Source organism: Entelurus aequoreus, linkage group LG02, assembly GCF_033978785.1.
Source record: "Entelurus aequoreus isolate RoL-2023_Sb linkage group LG02, RoL_Eaeq_v1.1, whole genome shotgun sequence".
Classification (NCBI taxonomy): Eukaryota; Metazoa; Chordata; class Actinopteri; order Syngnathiformes; family Syngnathidae; genus Entelurus; species Entelurus aequoreus.
This window is the reverse complement of record NC_084732.1, coordinates 57,460,063-57,481,501: the sequence shown is the minus strand read 5'-3', so window position 1 is coordinate 57,481,501 and position 21,439 is coordinate 57,460,063. Positions and strand designations below refer to the sequence as shown.

The window sequence follows — 21,439 nt, the reverse complement described above, 5'->3', positions numbered from 1 at the left end:
CACAGCCTTACGCCGTCTCATGTTCCCGCTTCTTTATGAAGAGCGGCATTTGTTTTTGTTCGCAACGACACCCACCGCGGCCCCCTTCAACCTCCTTACGATGGGCCATTTCGCGTCCTGGAGAGCAGAGACAAGCATTTCCTGTTGGATATCAGGGGTCGGTCTGAAAGAATCACGGTGGACCAGCTTAAAGCGGCCCACTTGGATCTTAGTCAGCCGGTTACCACGGCAGTACCCCCGCACCGGGGTCGTCAGCCCGCTCTACCTGGGCCCCACGATAATGTTTTGCATCCTTCTTCGCAGGCCCCCGGGACCTTCGACAGTGCAGATACCCTGCCGGTCCCCAATGCAGACTCCCCGGCGTTAGTACCAGTCTGGCGCACCCGGTCTGATCGGCCCGTCTGTCCCCCTGTCCATTGACTGTTTAGGGGGGACGTGTGTAGTGGTTGATTTAAGGACATAATTCACCACACCTGTTTACTTGACTTTGTCGTCATTATTCACTGTCATTGTTCTATTGTGCACATAACAATGTTGTTCTTGTTTAGCATTCATATACAGTATGCAGTTAAGAGTGAGTAATTTGGCGCGGCTCCTTCAAGTGACCGTCAGGAGATTTACCCAAAGGTAGCGGTTTGTTGTGACCGCCTTTTTGAGTCTCTTTGATGTAAGCAGTCATTCAGTCTCGTTGATGGAATAAACGGCGCACACATTTTTGTGTGTCAAAAGATACTTCAAGTTGTCTTGTTTTCGCGTTACAAGCGCAACAGTACAATAATTTCACCCTGAAAAAAGGATTGGTTCAAGTAAAGCATAAAAAGTCCAAAAAGTAGAAGACATTGATGCCCATGTTGTGTATGTGTAGTTCTATAAAAGAATGACACTTGATTTATCTCGATAATGTCTTTATTACGTATTAAAACATCCATTGTGTTGCTTTTCTTACAACAACAATGACAGTAGCATCTGGTTAAGGCATATTGCATTTTTTGAACACGTCACTAAAATCACATTTGTCTAGTTGCACTTCTTCATGTTTGCATAACAGTGTTTCCAGTGTCAGGACAGTAAAGATCAAGTGTGGCTTCAACCGCTACATGCCAATCTAGCAACCTTTCAAATCAGAACCAAAACAACAATTAAGACTAATGAGGTGCCATCACATCCTAGAAAGGAGTAAAGTTCATGTCTGGTTCACCACCTACAACATAAGACTAACATCATGAAAACATGTTCACTAATTCACAGGCTGCATTGCATCAAACTTCACATTTTAACATACTTCATTTTCACTTTGACTTCTTGATTCAACGTCATCGTGTTTTACATTTGCAAGGAGACATAAAAAGCCGCCAGGACATTAAATAATATTTTCATGTCCTTATCATTTAGCTCCTCCTTAGTGTGAAATTCACATTTTTGGACTTCCAGCCTGACAAAAAGGTGTACATGGAAAGGGGCTGGGATGTGGCGCACAGACTTGCAGCAAAGTTTGAGTGCCTTAAAAAGATATTTTTCCAGCCGTCACCAGCAGTGTGACGGTACAGAACCTACGAGTGAGGGACAGGAAGTGTCTATGGTGTCCCACGTCTTTTCAGTCAACAAATATCATGCAGTGCAGCCTTTGGCCAGCAGGAGTCAGGGCTGATGGTACTGCCAAGGAGAATGCAGAGCTTGAAAACCCTCTTCTGTCATTAAAGCCTCCTACCAGGGAACACTTGCATCCTTGCGCTTAAATTCAAGGATAAATTCTAAATAGAGTGCGACAAATATTGATATGGCAATATATCGCGATAGTTTTTCTAATGATGTAAAGAAAATGTTTTTAAAGTCGGGTTTTGGGATGATTTTAACTCAAAGATGACCGTGTTGCTGTACTGTTACTTAGCTGTGGGGCTTAGTGGCGAGAAAGGCAGCACAAGAAGTGGACAGTTAAGATGTAGAGGATGTTTTTGACATCAAAATGGCAAGAATCTTGACATACTTTTTGTACAATTGAAATTAATGGGTCATTTGATTTAAATTGTTTTTGTCTCAATACTATTCTGTCATCTATTGTACATTTATACAACACCTATTTTAAACTACATTTTAAATTGATCAGTTACCTATGTGGGGTATTGCAATATATTGTTGTATTGCAATACTGTATCTTAACACATATATTGTGAAGTCCTAGCCTAGTCTTAATTCTTAACTATTGCATATTTTTAACTTGGAATTTTACAAGATTAAAAATCGGAATAGTACAGAAAAAAATCATTTACATTATACCATGGGAAATGTAATAATTTTACAAGAAAAAAAGCTCAATTTTTTACCAAAAAAACATAATTTTAGAAACATAAAGTCATAATATTTTGTGGAAAACATTTACATTTTACCAAAAAAATTGAAGTCGCAATTGCAAAGGATGAAGCTGTTACTACTATGACAAGATCTCATCAATTGGAAAATGAGCTGCAAGCATTTTGTAAGTCTTGTACTTTGTTCCCTTACTGTACACAAAATGAAACAGGACCTTAGAAGTGAGGTGTGTATTGAACCGTGACGATGGCGTACCGTTACACGCCTATTGGTTAGTGAAAACAGAACTTCTGGAGTCACTCTCTGGTCGACAAGGTTTCTGGAAGCCTTCTGAGAGGAAGGCTTGATTTGGATCGTAAAGTGATGGATAAACGACACAGACCTCAAAGCAAGCAAGCAAGTACCCTGGTCTTTTCAGCAGGACAAGCAATACATGTGCTGGTGTTATTCCCACTAAAGAATACATTTTTTTGTGCTGCCAAGAGCGCACTAGTTGACCAATGATTAGCCCTGAAATTGCTGGTTTAGTTGAGGTACGCTTCCACACTTCAAAGCTAATAACAGTCTCATGGGAACAAAGACGAGCAGTTAGTGCTACACAAATCCCAGCTGTAAAGTTGTGATATGAGGTGGGATCACTTTGATGGAATCTTCTCAAAAAACAAAAACAATCTGGGAATGTTCAAAGATAAAACTGCACTGACGTAGAGGAAATGAACACCTGAAAGTAGATGCACAGTTCAAGTGAGTTAGTGTGATTAACCCTGAATAGTACAAAATTGAAACAAATGGATTGTTCTCGTGTGAGTAAAAAAGAATATAAAAATAAACCATGTCTGCCGCTGCCGAGAAGAAGAAGCAGATGACAAGAAGACATAAAACAGATGAGCAGCATGAGGACAAAGGGAAGGAACTTGAGGAATGACTTTGGATTGAGAAGCAGCTGCCGTGAAGACACGGGCTGCTCCTCAAATTGGGTCCACATGTACAAGCACCAGCAAGGTTTTGCTGACATTGCACGTCTGAGCACGACGCCTGACCTGGCCTGGTTTGAACCTTGACCTCCTCTTCCAGGACATCTTTCTATTACCGCCCCCAAGTGTCTCCAAGTTCAGAGATCTGCTGACTGCATCTTTGTCCGTGCTAAGACGTGAAATTGAAGGCAGGTAAAGAGAAGGCTGTTGACTTGAACCCTGGCCTGGCACCGCTGATCCCACTCAGGATGTGGGAAGCTCAAAGGAAATGAAGCGTTTCAGCCTCTCCAGGTACTGTGCATAGAGTTCTATGTCATTGTGGCCCGCTCCCTCCACCCAGAGGGGCTCCACAGCACGGGGGCAGCGCTCGTACATGGCTAAGCCGTGTGAGAAGTCAATCACTTCATCCTCTGTGCCATGGATCACCAGCACTGGAGATGTCACCTTGGACACCTTGTCAATACTGGAGAGACAAAAAACACAAGTAGTGGAAGTGCAGACCAAAACAGGACTCTTTTTGGAAAGCACAACACATCCACACTTTTTTCAAAGGGTTTTTATGGGGAGGTGCTCATGTGACAAGACTGCTTACTTCGAAGAGTACTAAAAGAGCAAACATAAAAATCTAATTCACATTAACATGTAATTTAATTGCAAATCAATTTTTGAAAGTTGTAGAGAAAGTTTATGTCAATGTTTTTATTTGGTAAATGTTTGTACAAGTTTGAAACAAATGCAATGCTAAATTTAGGTTAGCATTAGCTTCAGCTATTGTATGTTAGCATCAAGCTAGGAGCCAACCTTTATCCTGTATTGCTTTTTTTTTTAGTTTATACCAAGCTGCATTGTCGACTTAACATGATGCATACATGTACAGGATGTGCACTTCATGCGTATATTAATGTACTTTCTTTGTTTCGTTTTAAAGTAACTTCATTGTGGAAACTATAGCTATACAGAAGAACGGGTTTTATGTTTTTACCCTGCCAAATTTAATTCCAACATTCAAGGAGGGCAGTAGAGGTGGGAAAATTATTAATTCGCTGATGCAGCAAGATTAGAACATGGGCAAATGTCCAATCATCAATTATTTACGTATGTTATAAAATTGGTCCTCATGAATAAATGAATGTGAGTGTGAATGTTGTGTGTTTACTGCAATGAGGTGGCGACTTGTCCAGGGTGTACCCCGCCTTCCGTCCATGTGCAGCTGAGATAGGCTCCAGCACCCCCCGCGACCCCGTTGCAGGTTTGGTTCAAACTAACCCTGGGAGAACCATTAGCTAACATTCTTTTTAACGTTATGTTTTAGTTGGGTTAGTGCGGACACACAGAGGAGGGATGAGCAGAGGACAAGCTATGCTAGCTGCGGTGCTAAGAAAGCTTGAATGTGAAGTGGTGGTGCAAGAAAATAAAAAATGCTTTGTTGTCAATGGAAGGCTAGTTGGGCCTGTGTTACAGCAGACGGTAGCCAGCTAAAAGGAGGAAATTAGCAAGTAAATTAATAAATTAGGAGAGACAATAATATCCACACAGTACCGCAAGACGTCTGTTAGCCATAGATATGAATGAGCAGCGACAACAAACATTTCTGAGTTTATGGCGACTGGGGCCAAAGTGTCTGAACATTCTGTGGTTTTAAAAGGCACGAGAATTAAATCAAGGATGCCTGCTCGCCAAGGGTGACCTTTTTTTTTTTTTTTTTTTTAACTTAGCAGGCTACTGCAGTTCTCATGCATCTAGTCTTCCATATATGCTATGCGCACTAACGTCCAAAAAACAAAAATGACACATTACAGTATACGTCAATAGGAGCCTTGCAGACATATTATTAATATCAATATATAAACATAATACATTGATCACATATAATAATACTATCTGATATATTAACAATATACAATATATATATACTGTATATATGTGCATTGTAAACGGAGCCATAGAAGAAAAACATTTTTTTGCTAATAACCAATAACACAGATATGTGTCTAAATATATGTATAACATGTTTTACCTTTCTGAAAAAGAATGCATGTGTCATAGCTAGGGATGTAACGGTAAACGGTATAATGATAACCGTCTGGAATTTCACTGCGGTTTAGTAGTACCGTTTAATTTTTAATTGCCGAAAAAACCGCATTTATTAATGCATTTTAGGCAACATTGCTTACTTCCTGGAAACGGAATCGCCGCAACGTTGGCGCATGCGCACTAGCTCTAACACCACGGCGACTCCATGGACTTTTCTCTGCAACATTTTTTACATAATGTATGCATTACTTGTGGGGTTTTTTTTCATTTCACAAAGTTATTATTTAAAAAAAACATCCATGTGACACAGCATTTTGTTAATATAATATTTTATGGTGTATGGTTAATTCCTCTAAGACAAATTTCTGCTCAATGGATCTGTTCCGATACAGCATGCACATGTACATACATTTAGTACATGTTCATGTACATAACTTAAAAAATACATCTCTCTATGAAAATGTAGAAATAGAGATAAAGGCATCATGTAATGAGAAAAATCAATGATACTATTAATGAACAAAAACACAAATATTTGTATTCAAAAATATGGATAACGTTTATGATGGCATTGAGTTCACACCACACCCCAACATCGTTTTTTTTAATAAACTTAATTAATTGTGATTTCAATATTGATAATAAATAGTCATTATTTTGGCCATAACCGTGCAGCTATTTATGCAAGACTAAATCTCATATATTAACACTATATTTATCTATATGAATAACAAGTGCAGTTATGTCTTATGTCCATAAGGTGCCATCTTGCACAGTTTTCACATTTATTTTGTATTTATTTATGTTAATAATCCCAGCTGAGATAGTCTTCAGCAGCCCCCGCGATCCCGAGAGGGACAAGCGGTAGAAAATGGATGGATGGATGGATGTTAATATTTTGTTTCTGTTTTATTACTTTTTTTATAATGCTTGTGTTGCTTTCAAATGCACATTCTATTTTCTACTTGAGATACATACATTTTTTATTTGTTGTTTGTGTTTTGTTTTTTTCAATCAAACTTGGTTAAAAGATTTTAGTAAAAGTAGTTTTTGAACATTTTGAGCATTTAAAAATACCGCAATAGTAATAACCATGATAATTTTGTTCACAAAAACCGTGATAAAAAATGTTTCATACCGTGACATCCCTAGACATAGCCAATTATGCAAATTAACTTTGTAAGGCTGTCCATATTAACGTGTTACCTCAAGTAATTAATCACAAAAAAATATTGCATTATATATGTACACACTGATATTAATCATGCAAATTATTTTGACTGTAAGAGCTTTTTTACTTTAACCGCTATATGGTCAGTAATCAGATTAATGCAAATGAGTAAGCATACTTTAACTTGTGTGCTCGGTGGCAAATATCGCTCCAAAATACAGCTTGAATTAACTTTAGATACAACTGTTGCCAAGTTTTTAAAACATTTAAAAACGTTCCTAGATGACATTCTGACAATAAAATTTAATTTGTGTGCAAATATTGGGCTCTTTTCTTAAATTAATTTCAGTAATCACCTGTGAATAATCACGGTTAATCCAAATTCCAAATTGATAGCCCTAATACTATGACATCATTCCCCATCATGCCCACTAATACATTGCCAATCTGTGGTACACAACACTAAATGCAGTGTTTACATTTATTGTGATTATTGTGTGCGTGTAATAATCACCTGGGGAAAGCATCAAAACAGTAGGTTTTACGTGTGGCAGGGAAAGCCACTCGCAGTCCCGACATGAGTGGAGAGTGCAGGATGACGGCTGCACATTCATGACGGGAAGCCAAATCAATGGTGGGCACAGTGCCAATGCTCTGACCATACAGGATGATGTTCTCAGGTGGTACTCTGTATCTGTGTGCAAAAAAAAAATTTTTATGAAACGTATAGTTCCATAATTTTCACATATACATTAGCCAAATTCAAATATGTACCAATCAAAATGCAGGACCATCACGTCGACAAAGGATTAAGAATAAATAACATTTAAACACAAAAGTAAATATAACTCCATAAATTAATAATGGAACAAGATTAAGTATAGAGGTCAAACAATGTACAAATAATATGAATTAGTTGAAGTAACAGTACAAACATATGGTGTTTGTTTACAAGGCTTTTATAGCGTCACACACATAATATTTAACAAATGCAGACCAGGTTTTTGACTGGCGGGAGTCATGGCTACTGATAGTGCCAAGGAGAAGCCATAGCTTGAAAACCCTCTTTTGTGGTTAAAGTCTCTTATTTTGGTAGTGCTGCCACTAACTAGAGTAGGGATGTATTTTTGCCTCATTCCTGTGAGAATCATGTGAGTGACTGAAGCATTAATGAGTGAGACAATCCAGGACTAGCTGTAGTGTGCTCAAACAACCAGTTGGTAGCATCTATGAACAGATAATATCGTATAATCTCTTTCTCTTTTGGATTTATCAGGTCGGTAGTGCAGTATGAACGCATTCGCCCCTCAGGCTTTAAATGAGGGTTGAGGTAAAACCTAACCCACACCTAGGCCTGGGCGATAGATCGATTTTATCGATAAATTAGAGTTTTTTGTTGCAGATGATTTAAAAAATTAAAACATCTATATTTTTTCTCCTGTTGCTCCAGCATATTTTTTTGCCCCTATGAGCTTCCGTATCCCTCACCCGCCCCCTCATTTCATTAGCGAAGATCCACAAGCTTTGCAAAACATGACTAATGCAAAAGCTAATGAGAACAAGACGTTTGCTGCAAAGAAAATAAAGTGTTGTCAGTGCTTTAAAAATGCGGCAACAGGCGTGAAACAAATCACTGCACGCTGCAAAATTTATTTAAGAAAGGCAGGAGCACAAGAAACTTAATCCAGCATCTGATACAGCATCTTGCCAAGTGGGGGAAATGCAACTCTTTACAAGTCCAACCTGACCGCAACAACAAAAAACTCCACCTTAGAAGCAACTTACTATGGCAAAATCCTCCACCTAAGGTACCATGTACAGTTTGATTTTTAAAAAAAAGAGAACTATGCACAGAGCGATCACTTAAGCAGTCGCTCTGCACATTCAAACTGGACAGTGGTGCTGCAAAACTTGTGGAATTATAACGCATTTAATCATCAATATAGTTGTATTTGTCTATAACATCAGCACACACACTAACAAGGAGCCCAAGATACTTCAGGGAAAAAGCCCGTGTTTATCCACTTACTAGAATTATATAGTTATCTCCATGTTTTACTTATTTATTTATTTGCATACAATGTACAATCCTACATTTTTGTTTAGAGAAGTTTTTATTCAAACAAAAGTATTGCTTACCGTAGGAAGCTCTTAATTTAGCTATTTGAAAATTATTGCATAAAAAGTACAATTTATTACTGGTCTAAAAATAACATACAAATTTAAAGTTTGCAGTGTATGCTGTGCCGTTTCAAACAACTATTTTGGATCAAATAAAAGTAAAACTTGTTTTCAATTACCCCTGTCTTTTCTGTATTTGATGGTTTCTTTAAAAAGTAAGGAAAAAAATCAGAAAACATCAAAAAAAAATATTTGTATCTATATGAACAAAAAGTGCAGTTATGTCTTATGTCCATAAGGTGCCATCTTGCAGTTTTCACATTTATTTTGTATTTATTTATGTTAATATTTCCAGCTGAGATAGTCTTAAGCACCCCCTGCGAAATTTTACTTTGTTTATAATGCTTGTGTTGCTTTCAAATGCACATTCTATTTTCTTCTTACTACTTTCTACTAAAAATACCGCAATAATGACGGGTGTATATATTTTCAAGTATTTCTTTATATATATATATATATATATATATATATATATATATATATATATATATATATATATATATATATATATATATATATATATATATATATATATATAAATACACTACCGTTCAAAAGTTTGGGGTCACATTGAAATGTCCTTATTTTTGAAGGAAAAGCACTGTACTTTTCAATGAAGATAACTTTAAACTAGTCTTAACTTTAAAGAAATACACTCTATACATTGCTAATGTGGTAAATGACTATTCTAGCTGCGAATGTCTGGTTTTTGGTGCAAAATATCTACATAGGTGTATAGAGGCCCATTTCCAGCAACTATCACTCCAGTGTTCTAATGGTACAATGTGTTTGCTCATTGGCTCAGAAGGCTAATTGATGATTAGAAAACCCTTGTGCAATCATGTTCACACATCTGAAAACAGTTTAGCTCGTTACAGAAGCTACAAAACTGACCTTCCTTTGAGCAGATTGAGTTTCTGGAGCATCACATTTGTGGGGCCAATTAAACGCTCAAAATGGCCAGAAAAAGAGAACTTTCATCTGAAACTCGACAGTCTATTCTTGTTCTTAGAAATGAAGGCTATTCCACAAAATTGTTTGAGTGACTCCAAACTTTTGAACGGTAGTGTATATGTATGTATATATATATATATATATATATATATATATATATATATATATATATATATATATATATATATATATATATATATATATATATATATATATATACATATATAAAAAATATATATATAAAAAATATATATATATATATATATATATATATATATATATATATATATTAGGGCTGTGAATCTTTGGGTGTCCCACGATTCGATTCAATATCGATTCTTGGGGTCACGATTCGATTCAAAATCAATTTTTTTTTTCGATTCAACACGATTCTCGATTCAAAAACGATTTTTCCCCGATTCAAAACAATTCTTTATTCATTCAGTACACAGGATTTCAGCAGGATCTACCCCAGTCTGCTGACATGCAAGCAGAGTAGTAGATTTTTGTAAAAAGCTTTTATAATTGTAAAGGACATGTTTTATCAACTGATTGCTATAATGTAAATTTGTTTTAACTATTGAATGAACCAAAAATATGACTTATTTTATCTATGTGAAAATAGTGGACACGGTGTGTTGTCAAGCTTATGGGATGCGATGCAAGTGTAAGCCACTGTGACACTATTGTTCTTTTTTATTTTTTATAAATGTCTAATGATAATGTCAATGAGGGATTTTTAATCACTGCTATGTTGAAATTGTAACTAATATTGATACTTTTGTTGATAATATATATTTTTGTTTCACTACTTTTGGTTTGTTCTGTGTCGTGTTTGTGTCTCCTCTCAATTGCTCTGTTTATTGCAGTTCTGAGTGTTGCTGGGTCGGGTTTGGTTTTGGAATTGGATTGCATTGTTATGGTATTGCTGTGTATTGTTTTGTTGAATTGATTAATTAAAAAAAAAAAAAAAAATGAATACATTTTTAAATAATAAAAAATTTTAAAAAACGATTTTTTAAAAATGAGAATCGATTCTGAATCGCACAACGTGAGAATCGCGATTCGAATTCAAATCGATTTTTTCCCACACCCCTAATATATATATATATGTATACAGTACATATATATCATCATGTCTCTTCTTCGTTCTTCTGCTTCGTCTCTGTTATGTTTTTGGACATTACTACTTGCCGTAGTTTTGAAGCAATGCATGATGTGAATCCGGATGTTGTGTGTCAGTGTATTAACGTGCCGGCTGGAATAAACACACGCTGAGAAATAGCTCCGTGCCTGCCTACTTTATGGGTTATAGATAAACCTATGGATAACGGAGACATATATAAGAGTCTCCTTTTCGGGTGAGAGAGGACGCTAAATGCAGTGCCTTTAAAGGCACGCCCCCAATATTGTTGTCCGGGTGGAAATCGGGAGAAATTCGGGAGAATGGTTGCCCCGGGAGATTTTCGGGAGAGGCACTGAAATTCGTGAGTCTCCCGGGAAAATCGGGAGGGTTGGCAAGTATGCCAGCACCCCCTGCGACCCCGTAAGGGACAAGCGGTAGAAAATGGATGGATAAAACATTTGTTTATCCTTTTTAAAGAAAATATATGCATCATTGCAAATCCAAATGATCATGACGTCATATATAATGATGTAATATTGACCGCGCCCCTAGCCACGCCTCCACACACATTCAACGGTGTCAAAATGAAGAGGTATCAGTAACACTGGCCCTGCATTTACTTGGTATTGGACTGATACCAAAATATTATTTTGACTGTAGTGTTTGTTTTTGGGTTGTTTTGTATCGCTGTTGACTATCTTGTACCAGAACACTTGACTGTTACACAAGGTCTACTGACATGTTATTAAACGTGTAGAGCCGAATTAGCACCAGTCATATCCCTTGTAACTCACTTGTTGGTCAAGACCTGCCAGGCCGCCTCGATGTCGGCATACAGGTTGCTCTCGGAGGGTTTTCCACTGCTGACTCCATAGCCCGAGTAGTCGTAGGAAAAGACGTTACAGTTGATCCTGGAGCCCAAGCCGATGTAAAAACTGCACATCTGTCCCAAATCGACGGCGTTTCCGTGGGAGAAGAGGAGCGTGTAGCGGCTGTTCGGAGCACTGCGCACAAACACGCAGCCCACCCGGTTGCCCCTGCTGCTCCTGGTGCTAAACACCTCCACCACGTCCAGTTCCCGCTGGGAGTACTGCCAGTCCGCTCGCTCGGTTAAATGTAAGCTCGTAGCGCCGTTTGCATCCGTTTGCACGGAGTACGTCGGCTCTGGGGGGAGGAAGGCCAGTTTGGCCGCGATGCGACTGGGACAAGGCGGACAACAGAATAGCCAACATAGTTCACTCAGAGAAAACCCATTCATCCTTGGTCCGTGCTCGGGCATTTAGGTGAATAGCGGTGTTTTGGTGTGAGGATCTAGTTTGTGGCCATTAACAAAGCTAATAGGTAGCTTGCTGACAGGTGGCTGCCTTCTTGGCTTCCGTGCTAACAAGCTCGCTAGCCAGCGGAGCGCTTATAAACAAACCTCTCTTTTCCAATAATAAAGTATCACCATGGTGAAGCAAAAATAAATACCATTTTATAGCTAAAACGAAAAGAGGAGTACAGTATTTGCGCTAACATAATATAGGTTATTTTTCAATTGTGCCTGGTTGATAGAAATTTAAATTAGAGTGAAAGAAGAGATCTTTGTCCAACCGGGAAAGCCAAATGTATACTTCCGGTTTAACCGGATATCCTGTTTTGCATGTGACGTATCGCCGCAATTAAGATAGTTTTATGTCAAATCGAATAAATAATTATGTCTACAACAACATTACAAATGAGGATTTCATTAGGTTTTATTCAATCGACTTATTATTAATAATAATGTGTTTTTGTCTTGTTATGTTTGGTGGTTCTGTGTGGTCATTGTTCACCATAGTGTTTCCATCCATCCATCCATTATTCTACCGCTTGTCCCTTTTGGGGTCGCGGGGGGTGCTGGAGGCTATCCCAGCTGCATTCGGGCGGAAGGCGGGGTACACCCTGGACAAGTTGCCACCTCATCGCAGGGTCAACACAGATAGACAGACAACATTCACACTCACATTCACACACTAGAGCCAATTTAGTGTTGCCAATCAACCTATCCCCAGGTGCATGTCTTTGGAGGTGGGAGGAAGCAGGAGTACCCGGAGGGAACCCACGCAGTCACGGGGAGAACATGCAAACTCCACACAGAAAGACCCAGGATTGAACCCAGGATCTTCGTATGAAAAAACTAAATCATGCATCAGTCATAATAGGGAAATGATGAACAAATAAACAGTGTACTTGAACTTGAAGTTCTCACACAAAGTATTTCAGTGCACTCAATGTTCCTATAAACTACATTGAGAACTATGTGACTAATATTAATTTTATTAATCAAAATGTAATTCTGATAACAATAGCATAGTAAAATATAAATTCATACTTTAATGCATATTGCTAACATCCATACACTTAGCAACTAACTTTCATATTTCAATACTCCCTATTAATACAGTATGAGTATAGTGAAATAGTGCATACTTTTCTTGCCTTGCAAGCTTCAATTGCACTTTGGGCGTGACCCCCTTATGGAGGAGAAATTAACATTCAATTCACGGGCAACAACTCTGCAGGCTACAGAGTATGGTGTACATTTCTGCAGTCAGCAGGCCTATTGCACACTCCACTACACACCCACACATGCAACATCTGTGGCCTTACGATGACCATCCTGTGCAATAATCATGCTGTCCTGACAGAAAAAATGTGTGCACAAACACAATGATATTAGATGATTACAATTTTGACAATATTGGACATTTGAGAGAAATAATGCAGGTATAAAATAGAATAAAAATGTACCGTAGTAGCAATATAAAATATAACATATATATAATTTTTACATATTATCTATACAGTATATGATATATACCGATATATCATATTATATTTTTATATAATATATACAATATATAATAATTACTATGTACAATATTACAGTACATGTAACAGCTGCAGCATAAAATAGAGAGTAGATCCAGCAGAAAATATACATTATAAACAAAGAGAGGTAGCTATTGTTGTATTATTGTAATAGAAAAGAAAGCATCAAGAACATAGCGGATGCTGGAAATGGAAGGAGGACTGAACCATCCTGAAACTAAACCAGTTTACAGGGCAGATCCGCCACATTCACTATGGCAATCACGTTGATATACCTGTATATACAGATGAAACTAAAAAAAATTGGAATATTGCAGAGGTTTGTTTATTTCAGCAATTATATTTACCAGATGATACTAATATTGTATATGACATAGGCTAATTACATGCAACTCAATATATTTCAACTCTTCTTTTGATATAATTATGATAATTATGGCTTAAAGCTTAAGAAATCCCCAATTTGAAAGTCTCAGAACATTTTGGGTTTTCAAAAACACTAAGCCATGATCATCAAAATTATAACAAAAAAAGTCTTGACAATCTTACTTTGCATATAATGCGTCTATATCACATATTAGTTTTCCATTGACATGAACAAACGTTTGCACGATATTCAAATGGTTTTAGTTTCACCTGCATATTTCCTAATAGGTCTTCCGGCGTTGCCGTGTTTGTTCTATTCCTTCACATTTTAGGACCATTTGCATTCAGAGCCCCCCTGGATGTAAACGTAGGCAATCATGGTTACATATAGCTACTGTATTTTTGGCTGTAGGCATGCCCTTCTGTAACATATATATACAGTACATCTACCTAGCTGCTATTACCAAAAATATTCAATACACCAGTAGGAACAAACACAAAATAAAAGTCATGAAGGAAAAACAGACCATGAGATCTAGAGCTGATCCAAACACTGATTGTGTAGCAATGTTTTTTAAAATTTCAATATAAAAAAATGATCTGTGACAGCAAAATATTCATGATTCTTAAGAATGAATTCAACAGCGAAAGATGAGTTGTGTGAAGACAATATTTATACATTTTAACACTAATGTAGACTCAATTGTACAGTCAGAATTCTGTCAAAAACATGTTATATATATATATATATATATATATATATATATATATATATATATATATATATATATATATATATATATATATATATATATATATATATATATATATATATATATATATATATATATATATATATATATATATATATATATATAAAAATACAATTGCTTAAAAATATGTGTAATAAGCTGCAGTCATTGAAGTCAGCCGCTGATACTCAGCAGTATTAGCAGATGAACTATGCAAGGAATCCACGCCTGGGAAGCATCAATAGACACATTTAATCTCTGAAAACATTCTCTTCACATATTTTCCCAGAGGGAGGTTATTACTAGCAGACTAACATGGACTTTCTTAATATCTTTGTGTCATATAGCGTGACATGTTTCCATTTAATGACCTTAATTAAATTCCAGTTTTACAACAGCCAAGTGGACAGTATTGCAACACAAAAAAAGCCTTTGTTCTACATTTATGTACATATTTACAACTTTGCAACTGCACATAACTGTACATAAATAATAAATACTATTCATTAGGAACTAGGCGCCGATCTACATTTCTGCCAGTGGGTGCTCGGTGTGTGTGTATTAGTGTTGTCCCGATACCAATATTTTGGTACAGGTACCAAAAGTATTTCAGTACTTTTTGGTACTTTACAGTACTTTTCTAAATAAAGGCCTCCACAAAAAATGTCATTATTGGCTTTATTTTAATAAAAAAAATCTTACGGTACATTAAACATGTTTCTTATTGCAATTTTGTCCTTAAATAAAATAGTGAGCATACAAGACAACTTGTCTTTTATTAGTAAGTAAACAAACAAATGCTCCTAATTTAGCTGCTGACATATGCACTAACATATTGTGTCATTTATCATTATATTATTTTGTCAACATTATTAAGGACAAGTGGTAGAAAATGAATTAATCTACTTGTGCATTTACTGTTAATAGCTGCTTACTTTCTCTTTTAACATGTTCTATCTACACTTCTGTTAAAATGTAATAATCACCTATTTTTCTGTTGTTTGATACTTTCCATTAGTTTTGGATGATACCATAAATTTGGGTATCAATCCGATACCTATAGTTACAGGATCATACATTGGTCATATTCAAAGTCCTCATATGTCCAGGGACGTATTTCCTGAGTTTATAAACATAATATAAATAAATAAAAAAACGAAAGAAGATTTTGTGATGTTAAAAAATATCGATGTAATCATAGTAGTATCGACTAGATACGCTATTGCAGTGATTTTCAACCTTTTTTGAGCCGCGACACACTTTTTACATTTACAAAATCCTGCGGCACACCACCAACCAGAATGACACAAAATGACACCGTAACACAGTATATTGTACATATAGTTAAACATATAGTTTCCAGTCCTGGGCATGACATTAAAGTGCATCCGGCAGTGGAGGCTCCTCTATGGGGTTTTGGGGCACTAGGAGGTTAACCCCTTTACTACTGTTACCCCAGGTGGCCCTTGGCAAGGCCTAGTACCTGACTGCCCCCTAGCCAAGGATACGGTGAAGACCTCAACGGCGAAACAGGCGGAAGACGGTAGATTTAAGAACTACCACAACGGCTGCGATGGCGGAAGAAGGCTGCAGCAGAAAAGGGTCCCCAGTCGTCTTGGACTCCATGCCACTGGACCCTGACCCGATTCTGTCAAGGATCGTGTGGTGACTGTCTGTGCACCTGTCTCCCCACGTAAAGCAAAGTCACGCACAGGCATCCTCCATAAAGGGATACACCCCTACCAGGAGGATCGTCATACTCGTTCGAGTGACCGCCGATGAATATAGTTCCTAAAAGTATTTATACTCACCTAGTGTGAAACCTGGGCCTATTTCGATGAACACAAAATGGATAGATATCCTGGCAGGAATGGTAGAAAGACACACACAAAGCTCCTCCTCAACAGCTCTAAGTCTCTCTCTGTTTTTAGTTTTTATCAGAGTCAAGCTTGAGAAGCTCAGCTCACATAGATATGTGGTTGAAAACGGGAGCAATGTCAAAATGGCTCTGTTGGCCAGAATGGGGAACTCCTTGGCAACAGATAACCAAAAACTGTCCAAAGGAAGATCAGAAAAGTTTAGCTTTAAACCACGATCTTGTTTCAGTTCAATGAGTCCCTTTTGCTCTTCTAAAGTCAAGTCCTTTCCAGCAATGGATGCTGAGCTGTATGTGTCCCTAACCCAGTCAAGGCATTCCGTGAAGGCCGAAGAGAAATAAAATAACAACTTCTCCTCAAGAGTTTTCAAATGTGTGCCAATCCCTTCGCACATTGCAGGAGTGTTGCCATCATGCAGTTTCTCTGCACCTTTAAACGGAATCCATTCATTTTTATCAGTGCTTGTAAGCAGGTTTTCATTTCGGCCTTGCATCCGTGTGTTCAGTTCATTCAGATGATGAAATATATCAGCCAGGTATGCCAGCTTTGCACACCACTCATTACTTGCAAGCAGCTTTGAGTAATCTGACCTCTCGTTTGTCAGAAATACTTTAAGTTCCTCTCGCAACTCATACACACGAGCAAGCACTTTGCCGCGCGACAGCCACCGGACCTCCGTGTGGAGCAATAAGACTTTATGTTCCGCTCCCATTTCCTCACACAAAGACGCAAATAAGCGACATTTCAAAGGTCGCGTCTTCACAATGTTCACTATGCGCACAACATCATCCAACACAGGAGCTAGATCTGCTGGTAAGGTCTTTGCAACGAGTGCCTCACGGTGCAAAAAAAGTGCGTAACAATAACATCCAAGTTTCTTTCTTTGACCCTACTTACGAAGCCTTTGAACATGGCTGCGGCTCCATCAGTGCAGACACCTGTGCAGTTTTCCCACGTAAGTCCGCTTTTGTCAAAATATTCAGACATGACCCGAAATATTTCCTCTCCTGTTGATTTTTCTGGCAGTGCCTTGCAAAATAAGAAGTTTTCTTTAATGGCTTCTTCATCCACAAAATGCACGTTGGCCAAGTGCTGACAATGTCCACTAATATCCGTCGACTCATCAAGTTGCAAGGCAAATTTCTTACAGATGCGCATCTTTTCCAAAACAACAGTTCCGATGTCTGCAGACATGTCATCAATACGTCTGGCAATTGTGTTATCTGAGAGAGGCACTTTAGCGATCTCTTTGGCCGTGTCAGGGCCAAGCATCTCATTTACAAAGGCTTTACAAGCTGGCAGTGTTAATGTTTCTGCCACAGTGAGGGACTTTTTTGATTTAGCTACGAGTTCAGCAACAAGGTAGCTAGCTTTGAGGGCTCTCTCATTTACCTTTGTGGTTTTTCTCAGAAAAGTTGCCTGTTTTTCATTGTTTGTACGGAGACGTACAAAATAGTCCATCGGCTTGTTTTGAACGGAAGGGTGTTTCGTTTGGAGATGGTGTTTCAGCTTGCTTGGCACCATGGCGCTATTGGATAGCTTCTCACCACACACCAAGCACTGCGGAGTCGGTGCTGTCGCATCCCCGGTGAAAGTAAATCCAAATGAAAGATAGCTTTCGCTGTATTGCCTCGAGCTCACCGTCTTGTCTTTTTTATTTTGTCGACCACTCATACTGGGGCCTTCATCTGGGTCAGAATTTTGTCCAGGACCCTGTTCGGCATTTGCATTTTCCCTTCTCAAAAACTTCTCCATCACTGTCACTTGCTCGCCTCCTCTTGTTGCGATCCCAAACTGTCACTGTCATGTGTCGCGCAGCGCTAACGCGATTGTCTTTACAGGTATTTATCGCCTCTGCTGCCATCTACTGAAATAGAAGAGTATTGCATTATCTGCCGTACTTTATTACAGCACAGACACCCGACAATGGTTAATTAGGAGATATTACATAATTTCCCACGGCACACCTGACGATCTCTCACGCACACTGGTTGAAAATCACTGCGCTATTGAACGTGGTATCATTACAGTGGATGTTAGGTGTAGATCCACCAATGGCGTTTGTTTATATTGAAGCGTCCCAGAAAAGTTGGTGCTGCAGAGAATTCTGGGAATTTGTTCTGTAGTGTTTATGTTGTGTTGCGGCGCAAATATTCTTCCAAATGTGTTTGTCATTGTTGTTTAGTGTGGTTTCACTATATGGCACATGTTTATGACAGTGTTGGCATTGTTCATACTGCCATCCTTAGTGTGACATGTATGGCTGTTAAGTAAATAAATAAATAAATGATAAATGTGTTATAATTGTATAGCGTTTTTCTACCTTCAAGGTACTCAAAGCGCTTTGACAGTATTTCCACATTCACCCATTCACACACACATTCACACACTGATGGCGGGAGCTGCCATGCAAGGCGCTAACCAGCACCCATCAGGAGCAAGGGTGAAGTGTCTTGCCCAAGGACACAACAAACGTGACTAGGATGGTAGAAGGTGGGGATTGAACCCCAGTAACCAGCAACCCTCTGATTGCTGGCACGGCCACTCTACCAACTTCGCCACGCCGTAAGTATGCCCTTCTTTCGCTCATGTGCAATGTGACCAAAGCCAGGATGATTGTGTCATCAATTCATTATTGGGCACAATGGAGCCTTGATTAGACTTTGTTAATTATGTACTATTTGATCTGTGACTTATTTATTATGTAAAACGGACTAAACACGCTACAAAATTAATACAACAAGATTGATTTTTCAAAACATACGTTAAAGAATGAAAGTTGCCATCAATCCCACGTGGGTGCTCGGCATTGTCCGTAGGTGCTCGGGCCCCGAAGCACCCACGGGATCGGCGCCTATGACTAGGGATGTGACGGTTTGACATTCTCACAGTTTGATTCCTCGGTACGGGTTAATTTTAGCTACAGCAAGGAAACAAAATACAAAACATAAAACTGTCATTTCCTCATAATATCAATCAGTTTTTGGACAATGGATAGATATTGCTGGCGACTTGTCCAGGGTGCACGCCGCCTTCCGCCCAAATGCAGCTGAGATGGGCTCCAGCGCCCCCCGCGACCCCGAAAGGGACAAGCGGTAGAAAATGGATGGATGGATGGGTAGATATCGCGCCCCCTCTTGGTGTTACTTCATCAATTAACTACCGGTACATGTTTTTGTCGCCCTGGTCCATTATCAGACGTAGAAAACTACTTAGACTTAGACTTAGACGAACTTTAATGATCCACAAGGGAAATTGTTCCACACAGTAGGTCAGTTACAAAGGATGGAGAGTGTAAGAATGGAAAGGATAATGCAGGTATAAAGTAGACAACAAATGTACCGTAGTAGCAATATAAAATATAACATATATGTAATATTTACATATTATATATACAGTATGTTATATTATATTTTTATATAATAAATACAATATATAACAATTACCATGTAAAATATTACAGTATATGTAACAGCTGCAGCATAGAATAGAGAGTAGATCCAGCAGAAAATATACATTATAAACAAAGAGATGTAGCTTGCAAAGAAGCGGTCAGCAAATAGGCAGATGTCATCTATTGCTGTATGGCGAGTGATTATACAGCTGGATGGAGTGCGGAATGAAGGAGTTCTTGAGTGGAACACTGTGGGAACGAAGCTGAAGGAGCCTGTTGGAGTATGAGCTCCGCTGTCCCTCAATTGTCAGGTGGAGTGGGTGGACAGGATTGTCCATGATGGCGAGCAGTTTCTCCAGTGTCCTCCTATCCCTCACAGACACAAACGCCTCCAACTGCGTGCCAATAGTTTGGCCGGCTTTCCGGATCAATTTATCAATCCGGTTTGAGTCCCTTTTGCTGGTGCTGCTCCCCAACAAACCACTGCAAAGTACAGTGCTCTGGCCACAACAGACTGATAAAAGATCTCCAACAGTTTGCTGCACACATTAAAGGATCTAAGCTTCCTCAGGAAAAAGACTCTGCTCATTCCCTTCTTGTATGCAGCTTTGCTGTTGTCCTTCCAGTCCAGTCTGCTGTTCAAGTGGACTCCCAGGTACTTGTACTGCCCCACTACTGCCACCTCCCGCCCTGGATCTTAATGGGCTCCATCAGGGTCATTCTCTTCTTGAAGTGAATGACCCCTGTGGAGCCCATCATTTATTACCTAAAAACAGATATGGTTAACATTATGAGCTTATATATAATATACAGTAAAGACACCACAGCCGGTGTTTCCTTATGCTCTTTGAGCATTTCCTCAAGCATCTGTAGTAGAACTCCATCAGGAAAACATCAGTTGAAGAGGATGCAGAAAAGAAAACCAGCAGTTTACCTTCTTTTTTTCTCTTTCTTTGTGTGTCCATTGTGAAATGTTTGTCCCCTGTTGCAGGAGTGCACATGCACTCAGAGGTGTGGAGCCACACTTGACATGAATACTATTAAGCTGCTCCATAATGTAGTCAATGGTAGGTGTGCTCCAAGCCGAGGAGGGAACGAACAAAGCCCTCGGGCAACCACGGTGGCAAGAAGATTCAAAAAGTTGTACAACACGTACACAAGCAGGGGTTCTTAACATTTTTGATCTCGGGGCCCAACATTTCCACTACAGAGGGGCCCGGAGCATGCTGAAATATTAACACTGAATTAGTAATCTTACCCTTGATTTTAATCCTATTCAATAATTATCTCTAACCTACTTACAGTTTACAACCCTGTCAAAAGATATGAAACCATGTGTTCATCACAATGATTATTATTTATTTAACACATACATTTTAGGCTTAGGTCAGGCTAATCAGAAAGATAAGTACTAACCAAATATAATGCATAAGAAGGGACTCATGAATAA

General features: G+C 38.5%; 1 protein-coding gene across 1 annotated transcript; it reads right to left on the bottom strand.

Annotated features, from left to right (window-relative positions):
* Window positions 1–897: 897 nt before the first annotated feature.
* Window positions 898–12,377, bottom strand: abhd17c (abhydrolase domain containing 17C, depalmitoylase). Its single transcript, XM_062029849.1, has 3 exons — window positions 11,542–12,377; window positions 7,001–7,180; window positions 898–3,744 (listed from the first exon to the last, which is right to left on the bottom strand). The coding sequence occupies exons 1-3, from the start codon at window positions 12,024–12,026 to the stop codon at window positions 3,525–3,527; spliced, it is 885 nt and encodes a 294-aa protein (XP_061885833.1). The 5' UTR covers window positions 12,027–12,377; the 3' UTR covers window positions 898–3,524.
* Window positions 12,378–21,439: the final 9,062 nt, after the last annotated feature.